The 19,772-nt window shown below is 45.5% G+C and overlaps 1 protein-coding gene across 1 annotated transcript in view; it reads right to left on the minus strand.

Moving 5' to 3' along the window:
• The window catches only part of BCAR3 (breast cancer anti-estrogen resistance 3), a 107,563-nt gene that overhangs the window by 87,287 nt on the left and 504 nt on the right, over positions 1–19,772 (minus strand). The window contains exon 2 of the mRNA XM_008074606.1: positions 17,933–18,260. Coding sequence (XP_008072797.1) covers positions 17,933–18,249 — 317 coding nt within the window. The 5' untranslated portion in view covers positions 18,250–18,260. The remainder of the gene's footprint in view (positions 1–17,932; positions 18,261–19,772) is intronic.

Here is a 19,772-nt window from a genome sequence, read left to right on the forward strand (position 1 = left end):
AGTGTGCCCTTGCTCGGAGTCTGCCTCTCCCCTGGATGCAGTCCTCCAAGGATGAGCTGTGTCTGCTTTACTCACCTGGGTGTCCCCAGTGCTTTGCCAAGGGCCCTTGCCCAGTGGCCGCTTGCTGAATTCATGAATAAGAGAACAACAAGCAGAAGCACAGGATCGAGAGAGGTGGTGGGAATGGTGGGGTCTGGGAGATGAGGCTGCAGAGGAGAAAGGGCCAGAGCACAATAGGCTTGGATGCCAGGCAAACACTCTGAGACCACCATGAGAGCAACAGGATCTGTGTGAAGGATCTTGAGCTGGAAAATCACCAGAGGCCTGTGTTTTTTAAAAGTCCCTCTGCAGCAGCATAGACAGCAGATTAGTTGGGGGCAGATCGAGGCAGAAACCAAAGGAGAGGATGTTGGTGTCAGTTGGGTGAGAGATGAGGAGACTTGGACTAGCACATAGGAGGTGGGGGGAGGATATACCTATTGAAGAAACGCTTCCGAGGGAGAACACACCAATCTTGGTAAATGGCTGGCTTTGGTGGGTGAAAGGGGAGAGAGAAGTAAGGACACTCACCAAACTCTTTCCAAGGGAGCTAAGCAAGTGGGGTCTGGCACATGGCAGGGACTCAATCTATTTTTTTGTTGTTGTTGGAGACTCACTCTGTTGCCTAGGCTGGATTGCAGTGGCATGCTTACCGCTACCACAACCTCAACCTGCTGGGCTCAGGCGATCCTTCCGCCTCAGCCTTCCAAGTAGCTGGAATTACAGACGTTTTACAGCTGGAATTATATTACGGGCGTGGTGCCCGGCTTAATTTTTTGATTTATTGTAGAGACAAGGTCTCACCAAGTTGTCCAGGCTGGTCTCGAACCCCTGAGCTCAAGAAATCCTCTCACCTCGGCCTCCCAAAGTGCTGGGATTACAGGCTTGAGCCACCGCACCCCAGTTCAATCTATTTGTTAGGAGTGACTTAGCAAACACTGTCGCCCCCAAGTGCTGCAGCAGACTAACTGTGAAGACAACTGAGATTTGAGTTGATAACCCCTCATTACCATCCATCTTCCAAGATCAGCATGCTCAGATGGCTGCTGCCTGGACGTCAGCTGCTGCATGTTTCAGGTGAGCTCTCCTCCCTCTCTACCTGGAAGCAAGGTACTCAGGAGACTCTTTCACATCCCTCCCATTATGAACCCAGGAATCCTTTCCAAAAAGTATGATGAACTAGAACAAACATCCATGGGATCCCTTCACACCAATACAGATAGTCAATCATGAAGGCAAAGCAGAGCACACAGCAGGGTAAGCTGTGCTGATACTAGTTACAGAACCCAAGCACAGTACTGGTCACACAGTAGCCAGTCAATAAGTAAACACACAGGCAAGAACGGACAAATAAAAATGTAATCCACAAATAACCAACCTTATATATCTGTATACTTTAATTAAGGCCTCAGAAAATTAGAAATTTATACCATGTGACTTTCATTTGCTCAATATTCTGAAAACTAACTGATAGTTAAATTATAAACACGTTTTCAGATACATTATTGAAGTCCCAAGAAACGGAAATTTTCAAGCAACACACACATATACAAAACATACAGAAACAGTGCAAGTTATGAATACAAAACACAAACAACAACCACAGAAGACGGGCAAAGGGAAGCAGGGAGGATAAACTCCAGGCCCATAAAAGTGAGCAGGGTGCCTGGAAGCCTGGCATTACACCCAATTCATCAAAGTGGGGCTGCCCCATCTCCAAGAAGAAAGAAAGTGCTGCAAACAAAACAAAATAAAGCAGGAGCACAGGGAACCAAGAAAAAAGTCTACTGTCTCTACACAAAACCTGATAGAAAAAATGACAGCATTACCAAGTCTCCCCTAAAAATGTAAACACAGGTCAGTCTCCATGTTGATTGGGGGCTTGCATCTATATTACCTGCTTTCACAGAGAAATCCAAACATGAGAAATGAAATTATGGTGTTGTTGGTGTCCCCCACGAGTACGGGAATAGTGTAAATCCTTTTTGGAGGACAACTTGCCCAACAGAATGCTGTGCAGGGTACCCACAGATTTGGTTAAATATAAGTTTTCTTTCAGAAATAACCATATACACCAGGACACATGCCCCCATGAGTGAGTGAAAGTTAGCATAAATAACAATAGATTGAGATCCCCAAAGACTTCAGATATTGAAATATCCAATAACGATATATGATGTTTTTTAAAAGATGGAATCAAAAGTGATCTCAGAATAAATAGACAGATATAACAAGAGCGTACATAATTTCTAGAACTGACAAACTATAATCCATTAAACTATAAAACTCAATGACTAGGTTAAATGACAAATTAGACATGACTGAGGAAAATATTTATGAATTAAAGCAAAGATATAAAGAAATTACACAGAACATAGCACAGAGAGAAAAGGCAACAGAAAGAGACACTGTAGACAGAATGAGAAGTCTCAAGTACATTTAACCAGAAGGAGAAAGGGGAAAAGCAACAGTCAAAGAAATAATGATGAGAAATCTTCAAAATTAATTTCAAAAATACCAATCCTCATATTCAAGCACCCCAATGAATCACAAGCAAATAAATCTTCACCCAGACACATTGTAATAAAACTATAGACCACCTACAGCAAAAGATCATAAAAGAAGTCAAAAAGCAAAAAAAGTTGTCCTCAAAGCAATAGAAATTAGACTGATAGCAGATTTTCATCACTCAAAAGAGAAAGTGAGGTGCTCAAAATTTTGTACCCAGCAAAACAATCAAGAACAAGGGTGAATAAAGACAATTTTAGACAAGCAAAAAACAAACAATCCAAAAAAAAAAAAACCCCACAATACTCTTCAGGAAGAAGGAAGGTTGCCATAAGGAAAGTCTAAGGTATAAGAATGAGTGATGGACAAAGAAACTAGCAATTCTGTAGGTGACTCCAAGTCAGCACTGATAGTATAAAGCAAGATGGACGTCTGTGTGCAAAGTTAAAAAAAAAGACAAATGACCACCTCATGCCCATAAAGAGAGTGCTACAGTTTGATGGATATTTATCCCTCCTCATGACGAATTTGATTCCAGATGTTGGAGGTGGGACCTTGTGGGAGATATTTGGGTCATAGGGTTGGATCCCCCATCAATAGACTAATCCTCTCCCTGGAGTGGAGGGGTGGGCGGGTGTGACTGAGTTCTCACTCTATTCGTTCCCAGGAGAGATAACACCAAAACAGACACAGAAACAGAAAATCAAAATAGTACTATAACCACTTTGGAAAATTGAATTCGTAGTTCAATATCTTCCCACACACACACATACACAAAAATCAGGCCTAGATAGTTTTATTATCTAGCAAGTTCTACCAAACTTTGGAATTATTTGTTACCTAAAAATTATATAAACTCCAGAGACTTGAAAAAGACACTGTAACTGTGATAGCAAAAGCAGACAAAGTCAGTAAAAAGAAAGAAAAAGTACAGACTAATCTCATATATGAGTAGACATGAAAAATCCTAAACAAAATACTAACAAGCCAAATCTGAAAATGTATAAAAAATACATCATAATCAAACTGGGCTTATTCCAGATCTATGAAGTCAGTTTAACATGAGAAAATCTATTAATGCAATTCACTACATTCACAGATTAAAGAAGAAAAATAATTTGGGGCATCGAATTGATGGGGAGAAAAGTATTTGAAAAACAATTATCATCTTTTCATGAACTCTAGGGTAAAAAAGCTTAACAAACCAGATACAGAAAAATGTCTTCAATCTGACAAAGGGTATCTACCAGAAACCTTAGCAAGCATCATCCTTAATGGTGAAGTATTAGAAGCATCATTAAAACCAATCAGTCAATCAAAAACAAGATGCTGTCCACTGTTACTGCTTCTGTTCACCATTGTCCTGGAGATCTTATCCAGTACAGTTAATAAGTAAAAGTAATAAAAGGTATAAAGCCTGGAAAAGGGAAAACAAACTGTAATGATTCACAAATGATGACTGTCTATATAGAGCACACCAAGAATCTACACAGAACTTACAAGAAAGTTGAGCAAGTTTCCTGGACACGAAAGCACTATGCAAAAATCTTAGATTTAAACTTACTGAGGGCAGGGACAAGAAGGCTTATGCGTCTGGGATGGACTTCTTGCTTTGTGGGGGTTTATTCATCACAAATGAACTCATTCCTAGAACACTTAACTGAAATGCAGTACAACAAGACAAGACAAGTGAGTAGGCTGAACCCTGTTGACCTGAAGTAGTGGGGCCAAGTAGGAACAAACCCTGCAGCCTGGGGCCTACTAGCCTACTGTTCTTAACCAATCCATGCACCAGGGCACATTTCACAATGCGTAAGGTGAACTCAACACCTGGGAGAAGGTGTGCCCTCCACAGGCAACCTGAGGCTTCAGCCCCCTTGCATACGGATGTGGTCTCAGAATCCAGAGACTTCACCCTTGCTCTTCAGCAGGAAGCTCCATCAACACCTCAAAAGCTTAGCTGGGGAGAGATGGGGACAGCAACAGGTTTTAAACCTACTAAGATTCTGCATCTACTGGACAATATTCTTTCTACCATAATATAATTAGACATTACATATGTCATTTATCTGATTACAATAATGTTCTATTAGATAAGATTAATACTCGGGCAGTCTAGCATTGTTACGTTATGTTTTACTGGATGCTAATCATGGTTCTAAGGTCTCGCCCAACTCATCAGCCCCATCTCCTCACGTTGCTCTTTATATTCCAACAACCCAAGCTATTGGGATTTCCATGAATCAACAGGCCTGGGGTCCTCGTCTCCTTTCCATTCGTTCCCACCTTCTCTGATCACCCTTTCCCACCTGCCGTTCCACAAAATTAATAACAACTTCTCAGTGCTCCTTCCCTATGAATGATAAAACTTTGTGATAACAAACTCGTAATTCAATATACGATGTGAATTCCTGTCTATCTCCCTTACTGGACTACAAGCTCACAGAGAACAGGGACCATCTTATATTCACCTTTTATCTCCAGGGCATGGTTACTCAATAAACGTTGGTTCGAATGAATGAAAATGCGTGCATATGTGTTTCCTCCAGGGTGCAGAAGACCTAGCCCCCAACACTTCCCTCCTACTACACTCCATGGGTTCACCCTGGGAAGAATAATGTTGGAAAGAGGGACAAAACAAGAAAGAAATGTTGTTTCTGGACACCCGAGCCTCCTCACTCAGGAGATAATTTAGCCACAAGCCTGCGACCAAACTGTGATGGCCTCAGACAGAACTCCCTCAGCACCAGAACCTCACTGCCGCCAAGCAGTCCCTGGCTCCTCAGCCCCACTGAGACCAGATGTTTTCAAAGTGACACCGGGGGGTTGGCTGCTCCCCCTGAAACTGAATCTCTCTGAACACATCTGAAACACCAGGGAGGAAGTCAACCAGGGAGACAACCAAGAGGACAGAGAGAGTTTACACGGGGCCATTTCCATCTGTTTACTGGGAAAATGAAAAGAAATAGCCACTTAAAACAAGACTGGCCTGGTGAGTGAAGAAATGACATCTTTGCCAACAGTGTCAGCCAGTGTATGCTTAGGTTAACAGGTTATTTACTGATACTGGGAATCACATTAATGTTCCAATCAAGAGTTACTGCAGGCAGGGGATATTGTGAGCATAGCTATTGCTAATTTAAAAACAGATGTAGCATTAAATATAACACCTCTAGATGTGCATGTAAGAAATATATTTGTTTCATCACCTTGCAAAATAAATGAAAAGAAATTCACTCTTCCACGTCTCACAACATACATGTTGATCATACTCGTAAAAGTCTGCTTTTCCAACAATTGGCAGGATTCAGGCTGGTGCTCATTTTACATTCTCCCGGGGTTAACCGGTGACCTTTGAGAAGTTCCTTTTCGTTAGTACAGAAGAACATTAGGAATATTCCTTAATGATCAAAGCCACAGATCTGGTTCAGAGAAAAAGAGGTCCAAACAGAAGCCTTCCATTTCTAATGTCTAGAGCCAAAAACAACTGACCAGGTAGGATGTGTGTGGCCACCTTCCTTGTCTAAATATGGGACTTCAACTAATGCTCCTAAAATCACAGCAGCTTCATTGACAGCCACGCATGTCACTGACTCCTTCTGAAGCAGCAGTTTTCCAAATCTGAAATACTTTTCACATATGACTGTTAAGCCAAACCTCATACTTGTACTTTGTAACTAATGTTTTCAGATTCTAGTACAAGTCTTTGTCTCCCTCTCTACAAAGTTTCATCCAACTAGATTTGGTTTGTTGTTTCAAAATACCAAGATCTTTTCTTGGACCTCACTTTTGCCATTTTGACGTATCAGTCATTCCTCCAAGGTTTATGTCATTCACACATGTGATCTGTATGCCAATAATATCGTCTAAATGATTTTTCAAATTGACCAAAATGGAGCTAAGGACACAGCCCCCCATGCTCCCTGGACCACCAACCAGCCTGCACCTCCTCACCCCAAGGACAGTACCAACAGCTGACGTCTGCATACAGGCCTTCACACCATTCCTCTAAGCTTCTGATCAGGTAACCCTGGAAGAAAGTTAGTCTGACGGGACTTTAGCAAAGTCCTGATAAGATTGACCACTTCCTTTATCAAGTATTTGAAAATCATTGTTCTAATAATCCATTTTAGAATATTTCTTGAGCTCAATGTCAAACTTATTATTTTGTGGGTTAACTTTATCTCTCCACCTCCTCTTTTAAAAGTTAAATATTTATCCCCTGTACCACCTTCCCTAGCCCTGTTATCTCACTCGTCCTCCTCCCTGCCCCACATCACAGCACTGACAGGATGACCTCAGTCTTCTTGGACTCTGGGCCTTCACCTTATCTGGTAACATTAGAGTCACTAATTATGGTCTCCTCCACCCCAGGCCAGTAATTCCTCCTTCACATTTGTTCTACCCTTTCCAATCAGAGAAGTCATTTCCTTGTCAGAAAAAATGCAGGTCAAAGAGAAACTCAGCAGTTTGGTTTCTCTCCCAACCCCTCTCTCTGGTCTTACTGTTCTAAACATAATTTCTGAAAGCCCTTTTTGTCGCCCTGAGCATTTTTCACAATCCTCTATTCACTCTGCACTCTGTTTCTTTTATAGCCCAGAGCCACCCTGATATGGTTGTTGGTTGCGTGGCGTGACCTTTCCTGGGTCTGGGTCTAAGATCAGACAGCACAGAGGAAGTGGCAGCACAGAGGAGGAAGATCCTGAGGAAAGGGTTATCTAGAAAGTACCACCTGCAATCACCAAGTCAAGGAGAAAAAGTCACATGATACTTGGAAAGATGTTAAGGTCAGCAGTCATGAAAACAGAACTGCTTGTCCAGCTAGTGGCATGAGGCCTATGCTGTGGCTGGGAAGGTAGGTCAACAGCAAAGAAGCATGGAGAAAACAGGAGTGGTGAGGCAGGCAGCTGCCCTCTCTGCCTTTGAATCGCCAGCATCTAGCATGAAGCCAGCAACACAGAGATGTTCAACACACTTTGTATATGAGTACGTCAGAGTTGCCCTGGCTCATCATACCGCAGTGGGGGAATCCTTTAAACAAGTAGGCCATGGGCTTGTGTTTATCATATCCCTCAACTGGGAATCTTTCTCTTCCAGCCCAGAGTAGACTGTGGAGGAGGATACAATCCGCTTGCTGGCTGTCAGAGATTCTAAGGTCTGGCTGCGTCTGAATCGCCTGCGACTCTCACATCAATGGCCAGTTCCTGCTTCCGTGAGTCAGTGACGACCTCATCTGAAAACAGCAGTGCCTGATGACTGTGTTCATGAACTAGGCCAAAAGAGTGGCAATTAAACTGCCTTTTCGGGCAGCTTCCCTGATCATGTTGAGACAGCATCACCTAAAAATCCTGCATATTACACTATGAGTGTACATGGGCATTCAAAACTAATACGAAGCAGTACTGGTTGGTAAAAACTTGGCCCAATCACGGGTTAGCCTGTTGGCCCAGTCACGGGTTAACTAGCAGAATTCTAGTGACAGTATGAAGCTGAAAGCCACTGCTGAAATCTTGACTTGGCAACAGTCAGTCAAACTGAATAGGGTCAGAGCAAGAAAACCATACCCCGGCCAGTGTGTCTCTTGGCAGGCACAGAGGGTCTGGCATCCGTGAATCGTCAGGCTTCAGGCTGTTGAAGCCCAAACACAGCACTTTTGATAAAAGCAGATGCTTGGCTTGGCTGGTCTCTATCTGCCCCTCCTCCCTGTTCCCAACTGTTCTACCCTTTCTTAAAAAGCGTGTTTGTAAAGTGTTCTCCTAATTCAGAGGCAAAGTAGAAATGCTCTGGTTTTGAGATAATGTCCTCAGGCCTCTAAGAGGAAGGCTTCAGTCAACCAGATACAGGAACAGATGCCCTCGACCCACCTTCCAGGGCAGGCACTGTCCTCAAGATAGCCACCCCATAACCTTCGAAGAGCAGCCATCACCACACAGGCAAAAGCCTGACTGCCAACTGCATGTCCATGTACCTCCTCCGTCTCCAGTCACCAGGGAATATCTGGGCCCATCAGGGTGGGAGCCACAGGAGTATAGTCACCACGCCGCCCACACAGGCCCCAGCAAGGGGGCCCTGGGGACATATCTACTTTAATCAAATAAAACGTGTATTTTTAAAAATGTGCTTTATTTTATTACAAGCTTAAAAGATCTTTTCTTACTGAATTTTGCCTATCACTTAAGAAAAAAATTATTCCTTTGAACACCAACCCTATCCAGATCCTGCCTAATTTTTCTGCTCCCAAATGTACGGCCTCCTCTGCTGACTCCCTGGAATAGATGATGGACCATGGAGTAGGCTGATGCAGCTGCTGAGATGGACTGTGGACCATAGAGCAGACTGCGCCAGTCCCCAGGATGGACTATGGACTATGGAGTGGACTACTCCCCATTCCCTGGAATGGACTATGCTGAGGTTCGTCAGGGCTGGTTCTTGGGGTCCCTCCATTTACTCTTTACACAGATCTCTAGATCTCTCTCTCAGCGACAGCATCCGTTTCCATGGGTTTAATTTCATTTCTGTGCAGACTCCTGACTTTCCACTTTTCAGACCAGGGCTCTCTCCAGAGCTCCAGGCTCATAACTCCAAGTGCCTGTCTTATTAACACCTCCACGTAGACACGCATGCATCTCAAACATAGCACACCCAAACCGAAGCCTTGATTCTTGGCCATCTACCATCACCCCCTCCCGTATGAAAAAGCAACCCACCAATCTGACGAAGCCTTGCTCCTTTTCCAAGTTTTCCTATCTCATCAATGGCCCTACCTGAGACGCCCAGCCACCTGAGCCATGCTTGTGTGCACCTCCCTCACCCCGCCACATGTAACCCACAGTAGCTCTGATGGACTCTACCCAAAGACCCTTGCACTCACCCACTTATCTCCTCTGCACACTTTAGAGCAGATCCCCATCTGCTCCCTGTACTGTTACGACACCTCCTGCTCTCCCTTCAGGCCATCTCCCCAACAATCAGTTCTCCACAAAGAGATGAACAAGCTTCTGAAAACTGGGTCTGGTGCTGCCTTCCCCTTGCTGAGGACTCTTTTATTTTGAGTTGGAGTCTTACTCTGTCGCCCAGGCTGGAGTGCAGCGGCCGCTCCCGGCCACCGCAGCCTCGACCTGCTGGGCTCCGGCGATTCTTCCGCCTCAGCCTTCCAAGGAGCCGGAATTACAGGCATGCGCTACCACGCCCGGCTGATTTTTTGATTTATTGTAGAGATGAGGTCTCGCTGCCCAGGCGGGTCTCGAACCCACGGGCTCAGGCAATCCACTCACCTCAGCCTCCCAAAGGCACGGGATTACAGGCTGAGCCACGGAGCCCGGCTTGCTGAGGACTCTTTAGAGGTTGGCTTCCCTTTGCCTTACAGAGAAAATCTAGCTCCCTACCAAGGTCTAGACCAGCTCTGTCCAACAGAAACACAATGTAAGCCATGAAGCCAATTAAAAAGAATAGGTGAAGCTCATTTTAATAATATATTTCAATACATAGTATCATAAAAATTATTAATAAAAATTTTTTTTATTTTAAATTGTCCAATGTTCCCTCTCCCAAAGAGGCCCTCCTCCCACCAATCTATGAAGTCAGGGTCCTCTGATGTTATTCTCCTCACACTCCCTTATTTTGTAGCTATGCACTTATTGATGCATTTGTTTGAATGCCCTTAAACTGGGAGGTTCCTAAGGACAGGGCCACAACTAGTTCATCCACCACTGGGTACCTGGTACCTAGCTAAGGCCTGGCATAAAACAAGATAATAAATATGCATTGAAGAATAAACAGCAAAGACACTGACATGAAGTATAAGAATCAGTCAGGAGCTCAGGGCAGTTGCTGAAGACAAGCTCTGTTTTGTGTATTCATATAATGGTATGCTGATATTTCAGTGCACTGTGTGGTTGCTATACCTGTAAACTGGGAGTATTGGCCAAGATGCATTGTTGGAGGGCAGACCCAGATGGAGGGATTCTAGCCAGACGCCATCAACAAGTGGAAAACTTTCTCCCACAGAAGTTGCAAGCATTCAATGTGACTTCAGGCTAGGAACCTCCCAGTTCCAGCCTTTCAGGAGGAAGGAAGAAAGGGAACCAACCAGTATGAGCTCCTCCTCCATGCCAGGTTCTGTGCTAGGTACCCTCACATGGGGTAATATTTGATCCATAGAGCTAACCTTCAAAGATGTGGTGATTCAGAAGGGTAAGATGACTTACCCAAGGGCACCAAGCAGCCAGCTGCTGGAATCGGCATTAAGGTCACTAGCAGCTTTCTTTGAAAGCCATGGCTACCTCCGTTTCTCAGCAAATGCCTCCATGGCCTGCAGGGTCAGGTATCCCAGCAGAGTTGAGAAGAATAAACTGCCAAGGTGTGAGTCAAGAGCTGATATGAGACCTCCCAGGAGGCCTCCCAGCAGGGCATACAGGCTCAAGTGTGAAACTCAGAGCTGATTAACTTCAGAACTATTAACCTTCACAGTTCGCCTCAGGGGGTTCTTTTCGCCTCCATTTTATGATTTAGAACTGGTTCTAGTTCATACAGAGAATAAGTGGCAAACCCAGGAATCTGCACCAAGACCTCTGGATTGCCGGGCTTGGTGGCTCAGCCTGTAATCCCGTGCCTTGGGAGGCTGAGGTGAGTGGATTGCCTGAGCCCGCGGGTTCGAGACCCGCCTGGGCAACTTGGCGAGACCTCATCTCTACAATAAATCAAAAAAATTAGCCGGGTATGTCAGCGCGCGCCTGTAGTTCCAGCTATTTTGGAAGGCTGAGGCGGAAGGATCGCTGGAGCCCAGCAGGTCGAGGCTGTGGTGGCCGGGAGCAGCCACTGCACTCCAGTCTGGGTGACAGAGTGAGACTCCAACTCAAAAAAAAAAAAAAAAAGACCTCTGGATTACCCAGCTCATGGTTTTCTCCTCTCCACAGTAGGAGTAATTTTATCTTTAGTTATCACATTTGTAGGCAAATCTGGAAATACAGACGATCCAAGTTGCTTGAAGGCCAGGGCAACTATGGACAGTTTCTCAGGCCTCTATAACTTGTAGGTAACAGCACAATCCTTCAAACAAGTCCCTGTATGCTTGTCTTTGGGGCCTCTATGAAGAGAAAGCCTGAAATTCCACACCCAATCCTACAGCTAGTCTTTTGGGGGCAGACTGGGTAGTGACACCAGTACAAAGCCATGAGCACAGGGTGGCTATGGCCTGAGGATGTATCAGCCATGTGGCTCAGGCCAGCCTGACTGCCCAGTCCAGGCCCCCAAAGACAGTCTTCTGATCAACGACAGCAACTGCTTCTCCAGCTTGCATGTGCTGGCCAGGCTGGGATGGCTTTCCGAACCACACGTGACAGGAACATGATATAGCCTGTAACTATACCTTCTGTTTACAATGTGCTTTAACATACACTAAGGGGAATGAAAAACTCAGAAGACAAAATAACCTGACCTTTCCCAAACAGTATGGAAGAGACCTGAAAAAACAGGATTTAAAACAGGTCTGTCATGAGGTGGGGGTGGGTGAATGGCTGGGGAGGTCAGAGGAGACACTGAACAGCCCCACGAAACAAGGACTGCATTGTGTAATCCTCTCATCATTTTCTTGGTTCTGGTTTGCAACCAGTTAATTTTTTTTTTTCCAGAACAGCTGAGAATGCATGGATCCCAGCTTTGAGGTTCAAATCATCCTTGTCAGTGGAGGATTTAGAACTAGCAGCAGGCAGCTGTGGTCCTGCAGGCGTTTCCCATTCTCTGGGCTTCCTCAGCCAGGAGTAGTACAGGATGCAGGGCTGAGCTCACCTCTGACCCAGCTGCTCCTGACCTCAGGGCTGGGACACACACTATTCTTCGGAATCTACCAGCCCATCCACAACAGCTGCATTCACACACCAAAGGGCATTTCAAAATGTCAGTAAGATTCAACTTGAAATTTAAAAAATAAAAATTCAATCCACGGACTATGCATTCTAGAGACATTCTGACACTTGGGCTGTTGAAAAGCCATTGTCACTCTGCTAACTCAATAAGTATAACTTCTATTTAAAAGAAACTATTAATCTATTAAGTAGATTTTTTAAAACTCTAAATCCAATTTTTCTTCTGTGCACAAAAAGCTTCCAATTTGCAGACAGCAGACTCGACCCCATATGTGGACCTTCACACTATAGATTCTTCTCATTGACTCTGAGCTAAAGACTGGCTTATTTGCCTGTCTGGGGGGACATCTTGCTCTGTTAAGGAGAAAGCAGCTGTCACAGAACTTGGCGGTTCTGGAGAAGAACAACAGAAGCCATTTATTAGACGGAAGTCCTGGCATGTCCAGAGTTAGGTCTTTAAATCCGTGTTTCAGAGGAAAGCATCACAGATCCTGGGCCTTACATCTTGGCTTCGACTTTGGAGATCTGACACTGTGACCTAGCAGGTTTCTTACTGCCTGGGAAAGTGCACCCGACTTTAACTAGGGATAATTCTACAGACCTTCTGGCCACTGTCAGTTAAAACACTTGTGACAAGTCAGTCAGCTCTACTCATGCAAACTAGTGAAACACCACATTGTCCCAGCACATGCTCCCACAGCACAAGGGGCAGAAGGAATGAGGCGCTAGCAGCTGTTCCCAAGAATGCATGCCTCCACATACCCAGGCAGGAAACAGACCTGAATGGTCTCCAAGTACCGATCCCTCTACCATCCCAGCAACACAGACATCCTAACAACAGACCGGTCCCCTCTCAACCAAGGAGGGTCCCAGATTCCAACACAAGTTTATCCTTGAGGATAAAGGAATCAAAGGGACATCAGCCGAGCGACACTAATGTCAAGAGGAAATCCTGTCTGCAGGCCTCTCGAAGAAGCCTGAGTCCGCTTACAGAACAAAGACTCCTTCTGTGACATCAGGCAGCAGGTCTAAGAGCTCCCTGGCTTCTGGCTTTGGCCACCTTTCAAAACCACAAGTACATCCAAGGGCAGCCAAGACTGCAACAAAGCTAAGAGATATAGTCTCTGAAAGAGAAGACCAACACCCCCTTCCAGGCCTGCCTTCTGCCTGGCTCTAGGCAGCCAAGGCTCCATTCTTCCCAAAGGGAGTGGTGTCCGAGGGGCTGCATTCAGGATCCTGTGCAAGAAGATGGCTCAGGGGATGCCCCAGCTGATGCCACCATTCTTGGGAGGCTTGGAGCACAGTGTTTGGGAAGGCCCACAGAACCTTCTGGGTTCTAATCCTAGCTCTGTCATCCATTAGGGTATGATCTTCGGCAGCTCAACATCTCTGAACCCATTTTCTCAACTGTAAATAATGATGATCATGACATTTATGATGAAATCTTCTATGTCTCTCACACAGGATTACAACATTCAAACAAGGCAATTTATGAACTTTGTCCTTTAGGATATTTTAAAATTATAAAATGTAAGAGATACTAATAATTCAGGAGGAGATGATACATGAAGGTATGACAGCTTAATAATGCAATTTTTAGGTCAAGGGGGAGACCGCCTCTGCTTTGCCTAGGGCCTCCCGCAGGGTAGATGTTCAATTAAGATTCAATTATAATAAAAGTGACTTTGTAATGATTAACGAGCTAAACATATTTGCTGGGAAAATAGCAAACTTGCAAAAAGTCAGAGTCCTTCCCAAGACAAAGGAGGTGCTTGTCTGGAGGGCTTCCCCTGGGTAAGTCAGGTGCACGTGAAGGGCTTTCACAGATGGACTGCTGTCTTTGTGCCAACACCCAGCATGCTGAGACGCACGACTTTCAGACTTTACATGTGGGCAAATCACTGTCAATGGAAGTTAACCCCTGAATTCACTACGAAAAGAAGAAAAGAGTTGAGTGGGGTGGAGTGACTGGCTGGCGGCTCACAGCTCCCTTAAACCAAAAGAGCTGAAGGAGGAACACCTCTATTGCTCTCTCACTGTATTTTTGCCATTTTTCTCACTGAATCTCCCTTTCTGGGCCCTTAGGTTATCATTTGCGCTGCATGTCCCCAGCTTCTCACATGCAAAACCTTTTTTCATATCACGGTTGGTTTCAGAAAAGGAATTAAGGAAGCTCATAATCTTATCAGGCATACTTTAAAGAAAAATAATATAAGGTCCTTTGAACGTCTCAAAATTGGAAACACCTCAAGAGATTTTAAAAATGTGTTAGGATGGGTGTGGTGACTCAAGCCTGTAATTCCAGCACTTTGGGAGGCCGAGGTGAGAGGATTGCCTGAGCCTATGGGCTCGAGAATGGCCTGAGCAACATAGGGAGACCTCATCTCTACAATAAATCAAAAAATTAGCCGGACATGGTAGCGTGTGCTTGTAGTTCTGGCTACTTGGAAAGCTGAGGCGGAAGGACTACCTGAGCCCAGCAGGTCAATGCTGGGGTGGCCACGAGCGTGCCACTGCACTCCAGTCTGGGTGACCGAGTAAGACTCCAACTCACAAAAAAAAAATGTAGCCAGGCTCGGTGGCTCAGCCTGTAATCCCGCGCCTTTGGGAGGCTGAGGTGAGTGGATTGCCTGAACACGCGGGTTCGAGACCCACCTGGGCAGCGAGACCTCATCTCTACAATAAATCAAAAAATCAGCTGGGCGTGGTAGCGCATGCCTGTAATTCCGGCTCCTTGGAAGGCTGAGGCGGAAGGATCACCGGAGCCCAGTAGGCAAGGCTGCTGGCGGTGGCCGGGAACAGCCACTACACTCCAGTCTGGGCGACCGAGTGAGACTCCAACTCAAAAAAAAAAAAAAAAAGTGTTAGGAAAGTAAGCGTACTAATAATGGTATGGGGTGGAGCAGGACTTCATGATCTTTTGACACACAACCATGTGTCTTCTCATTCAGCATAATTTTGAAAAGATATGCATCTGTTACTTCCTGTGTTCATCTTTAACAGTAAGATATTTTAAGTTAAGGAAAAAAATGCGAATTTGGATTAAGTAGCTCTGAATCATAAACAACCCACAGCCAGCAGTGCTTGTTAGGTGTTCCACAGTCTGGACTTCAAACTGAGGACTTCTTGCATCCACTCTCCGAAAAGATCTGTTACAGAGATGTGACCTCTGTCCAAGCCAGTTTTCAAACCAAAAAGCTTTGAACTCCTGGCAGAGTGACAGTTTGGGTCATAGGTGTTTATCAAGAGCTTTCTCAAGGTAGGAAGAGTGACTCCATTACCACTGTCTCCCCTCCCAGCCCCCTCGGTGGAGTTTCCCTTGGAAGAGTTGCCAACCATTCCAGGCCTCAGAACTTCAAGGAGTCTGTGAATCGTTTGTGTCGAGTACCCAGTAGATTCCTAGCTCAGTGCAGAGTTTAAGTTAATAAATCAACAGTGGTCCACAGTAAGCCAGGTAGCAGTCGGTTCTGACTCCACCCCGAGCAGCCTGGCATTTGTGCTCATGTTTGGCATGCCAGGAGCCACCCATCCTTGTTGTATTAAGCGCACCCATTAAGTGCCAGTGATGCAACATTAGCGGTCCTGTGTGCAGGTGTGCACCTCCAAATCCACCTGTTTCATTGGCGCTGCCTGCTAGCTCTCTGAGTTGGGAGATCACCCATCTAGATTTTACAGTACAGGCCCAGAATAGCCTGGGGTACCTTCTACTCCAGTGTCAGAAACAGTTAAGGGCTCTTCAATGCTCTCTACAGAGGATTTCTGAGCCTCTATTTAATTTTCTCCTTGTATTGCTGCAAATATGGAACTAAAACAAATTCTGAACTTACGTTGGCCTAGCTCTCTGCTATTATCAAGACTGTTCTCTCAAAAGGTGACACTCCAGCCACAAGCCACACCAGCTTCCTTCTGGGGTTTTCAAACATGCTAAATGTGTTCCCACCTCCAGCTCTTCATGCTCCATTTCCCTATGCCTGGAACAGCCTGGAAGGCCCACAGCTGCCTTCCCTCATGATGCAAGTCTTAGTTTCAACAGTATCTCTTCAGAAACCTGTCCACCCCACCAAAAAACAAAAAACAAAAAACACCACCACCAATCAATCTTCACCAATCACTCCATTTCTTCTATAGCACTTACTATAGCCTATAGTTGTCTCCCTTACTTGTATTTATTATCTAAATCCCTCACTAGGATATACACCCTGGGAAGATATTGCTTCAGACTTTCCATGGCTACCTTTAGCTCACATATTTCCGCCACCCTGTGGAAAGGGCAAGAGCAGATTACTGTAACAATTTGGCTGCTAAAATGTCTTCAGTGCTGGACCAGCCCATTGGTTAAGATAATCAGAAGGACTAGGCAGGATTTTCCTGATGAAGCCCTGGGGCTTATACAATCAACTTACTCTCAATAGCATCGCTGCTTGATGTATAGATATTGAACAAATATATGAGCTAGGATCAAAGGGGCTGTCTTTGCTAGAAGGCTGGACAAAAAGAGAGACAACAAAACTGCCCCATTCTTCAGCAGATACCATCAAAGGTTGCTGATCTTCCCCAGCAGGAAAGGGAGTGCAGAGTTTCCAAACTAGCTCTAACAAGCAGAAACCAAACACAGATAGGCCCATTACAAACCCTGAGAAAAAGCACTGTAACCATAAGGCTCATTAACCCAGATTCCTGTCACTGAGGGGGGAAATCAGTTCTCATCCTAAAGTATTCTGAAGACTGAGGGTGCATCTATACAAAATTGTATTTCAACATGTTGACAACTAGATATAAGGTGTTATGGGTCTAATCTATAGACATCCTGGCATCTCTAGGATGGATGTCATTCAGAATCTGATGCTATGGTTACACAAATCCTTGTGCTTTCTTTTATTTTTTATTTGAGTTGGAGTCTCACTTCGTTGCCCAGGTTGGAGTGTAATGGCATGCACCCAGCGTCGACCTCCTGGGCTCCAGCGATCCTTCCGCCTCGGCCTTCCAAGTAGCCGGAACTACAGGCATGCGCTACCACGCCCAGTTATTTTTAATTTTATTGTAGAGATGAGGTCTTGCCAAGTTGCCCGGGCTGTCTTGAACCCGCCGGCTCAGGCAATCCACTCGCCTCAGCCTCCCAAAGTGCTGGGATTACAGGCTAAGCCACCAAGCCCAGCCTATTTTAAGGACTTGATAGAGGAACTTGACACTGGATTTTAAAACACCTTCAAAGTGTTAGATAATATTAATAAATGGCTTTTATATTGTGGTTATATCGTTTTTAAAAATAAGACTTCTTATCTTTGAAAGGAACATCCCAAAATCTTTAGATAAAATAAAATGAACTCTGAGATTTGTTTCAAAATAGTAGCAAGGTGGGAAGTGGGTAGGAGTAAGACCAGACAGGACAACCATGAGCTGATAACTGTTGAGGCTGGGTGGTGGGTCCATGGGAGATAAACTATTCACTCAGCTTTCAATATGTTTGACATTTTTCCTAGAAACAGGACAAATCATTTCACTTGTGAAAATATAGAACATACCTGAAAGCGAAGGCTTCGCCTTTCCAGTCTTGTGGTGGGTTCTCCTGGATGGCGTCCTGGGTCAGAGGCGAATGCTGCCGTGGGGATTTGGAGTGGGGGAGGGTGCCCATGTGCCTGAAGTCGTCACAGGACCTTATGGGCAGAGGGCCCTTTTTCTTCCGTGGAAGGGTGCCGTGTATAGACACGTCCTGATAGGCATCTGTGCGGAGCTCAGCGAGAGGGGACTTGCTGCTCAGAAGGTCCATGGACGAGGCCAGAGGGAACTGGTGATTCACTGGCATGTTTCTGGGAAGGCTTGCAAATTTTCCGGCAGCCATAATTCTCAACTCTACCGGGGAAGAAAAGAGGAAAGATATAAATCTCAAACAATCACAAAAGCTGACTTCCTACTTAGAAAGGGAAATGGAAATATGCCACATAACAAAACATCCCTACACCGCTCAAAGACAAGCAGTATTTAGTGTCATCACTGGTGGAGTCTAGTAAGAATGGACGTTAATCATCTCTCTTCTTTCATGATCCTCCAGAGGAATTCTCTTGAGTTGGCAACCAAGCCAAAAGAGCACACACATCTCAGAGTCATTAAAAGCACATAAGCCATTGTATTGTTTTAGGTATCTGAGGCTAATGGAAAAGCATGAACACCGAAAAGAGATTATTAAGGAAGGACTCCCAGTTTTAGTAATAGATGGATGAGAGAAAATGTCAGAATTAGTTCATGTACTTCTACCACGCTGTAAATGATAAGAACAGATGAGATTACTGGAATTCTTTAGCTGCGAGAATGTCTTCAGGGCCAGACCAGACTCCCAGTTGTGCTACTCATGGCAAAGACCTGGTGCTTGTAAATAAATGTCCTCTAATCGACAACGACAAGGTGAGGTCAGGGGTCAGGAGGTTGGCCACCCTTCCACACATCAGGAGGTTCAGCTACAGAGGAAAGCCATGGGGTGAGGCTCCCTATACCTTGCCTTCCAGAGGGGTCAGGAACCTGCCAGCCACCAGCGGGCTAGGCAGTGCCCATGGGCGCCTGAACAATCAGGGAAGAAGAGAAAGGGAAGGTGGAGAAGAAAGAAAGCAAACGTGGGTGGGGGCAAAGGAGCCTGGCAAGTGAGGTTGGATGCAGAAGTGGCCCCAACACGAGCTCCCCACTATGGCCACCAACTGAAAGGTTCACCCGAGCAGAGTCAGCACCCCCAACCCCCAACAAGCAAACTATGGTTTGGGCCCAAGCCAAATTATATAACATTTTTAGGCCAACATACAGAGGAAAAGAAACAGGAGCCCAGATAAAAATTAGGGCTGGCCCCTGGAGACAAGAGGCTCATGAATCCGTCCTCCACTAGCGATGATACCGGACTCTGGTCTGGACACCCACCAGGCAGAGAAGTCCAACGCACAGCCCTTCCCCTGGGCTGGAGCAGAGATTGCCCGTAGCATGTTCTGGAGCTCTGTGGCCCTCATTCCTCACGGACCATTCTCTCCACTGCATTAGTCAGGCAAGAATTTTGGGTGAAAACCCTCACTTAATAGCACCCGTGCAAAGTCAGTTCTACAAAGAAACTTGAGAAGAGGGATGTGGCTTGCAGATGCAGCCCTCCACGAGGGATGGAGATGGAGGTGGGATAAGCTCAGCCTGTAATTCCGCACCTTTGGGAGGCTGAGGTGAATGGATTGCCTGAGCCTGCGGGTTCAAGACCCACCTGGGCAGGCGAGACCTCATCTCTACAGTAAAATTTAAAAAAATTAGCCAGGCATGGTAGCACGCGCCTGTAACTCCGGCTACACGGAAGGCTGAGGCGGAAGGATCGCCGAAGCCCAGCAGGTCGAGGCTGCGGTG

The sequence above is a fragment of the Carlito syrichta genome, unplaced genomic scaffold (assembly GCF_000164805.1).
Source record: "Carlito syrichta isolate Samal-C Ts95f unplaced genomic scaffold, Tarsius_syrichta-2.0.1 Scaffold316502, whole genome shotgun sequence".
Classification (NCBI taxonomy): domain Eukaryota; kingdom Metazoa; phylum Chordata; class Mammalia; order Primates; family Tarsiidae; genus Carlito; species Carlito syrichta.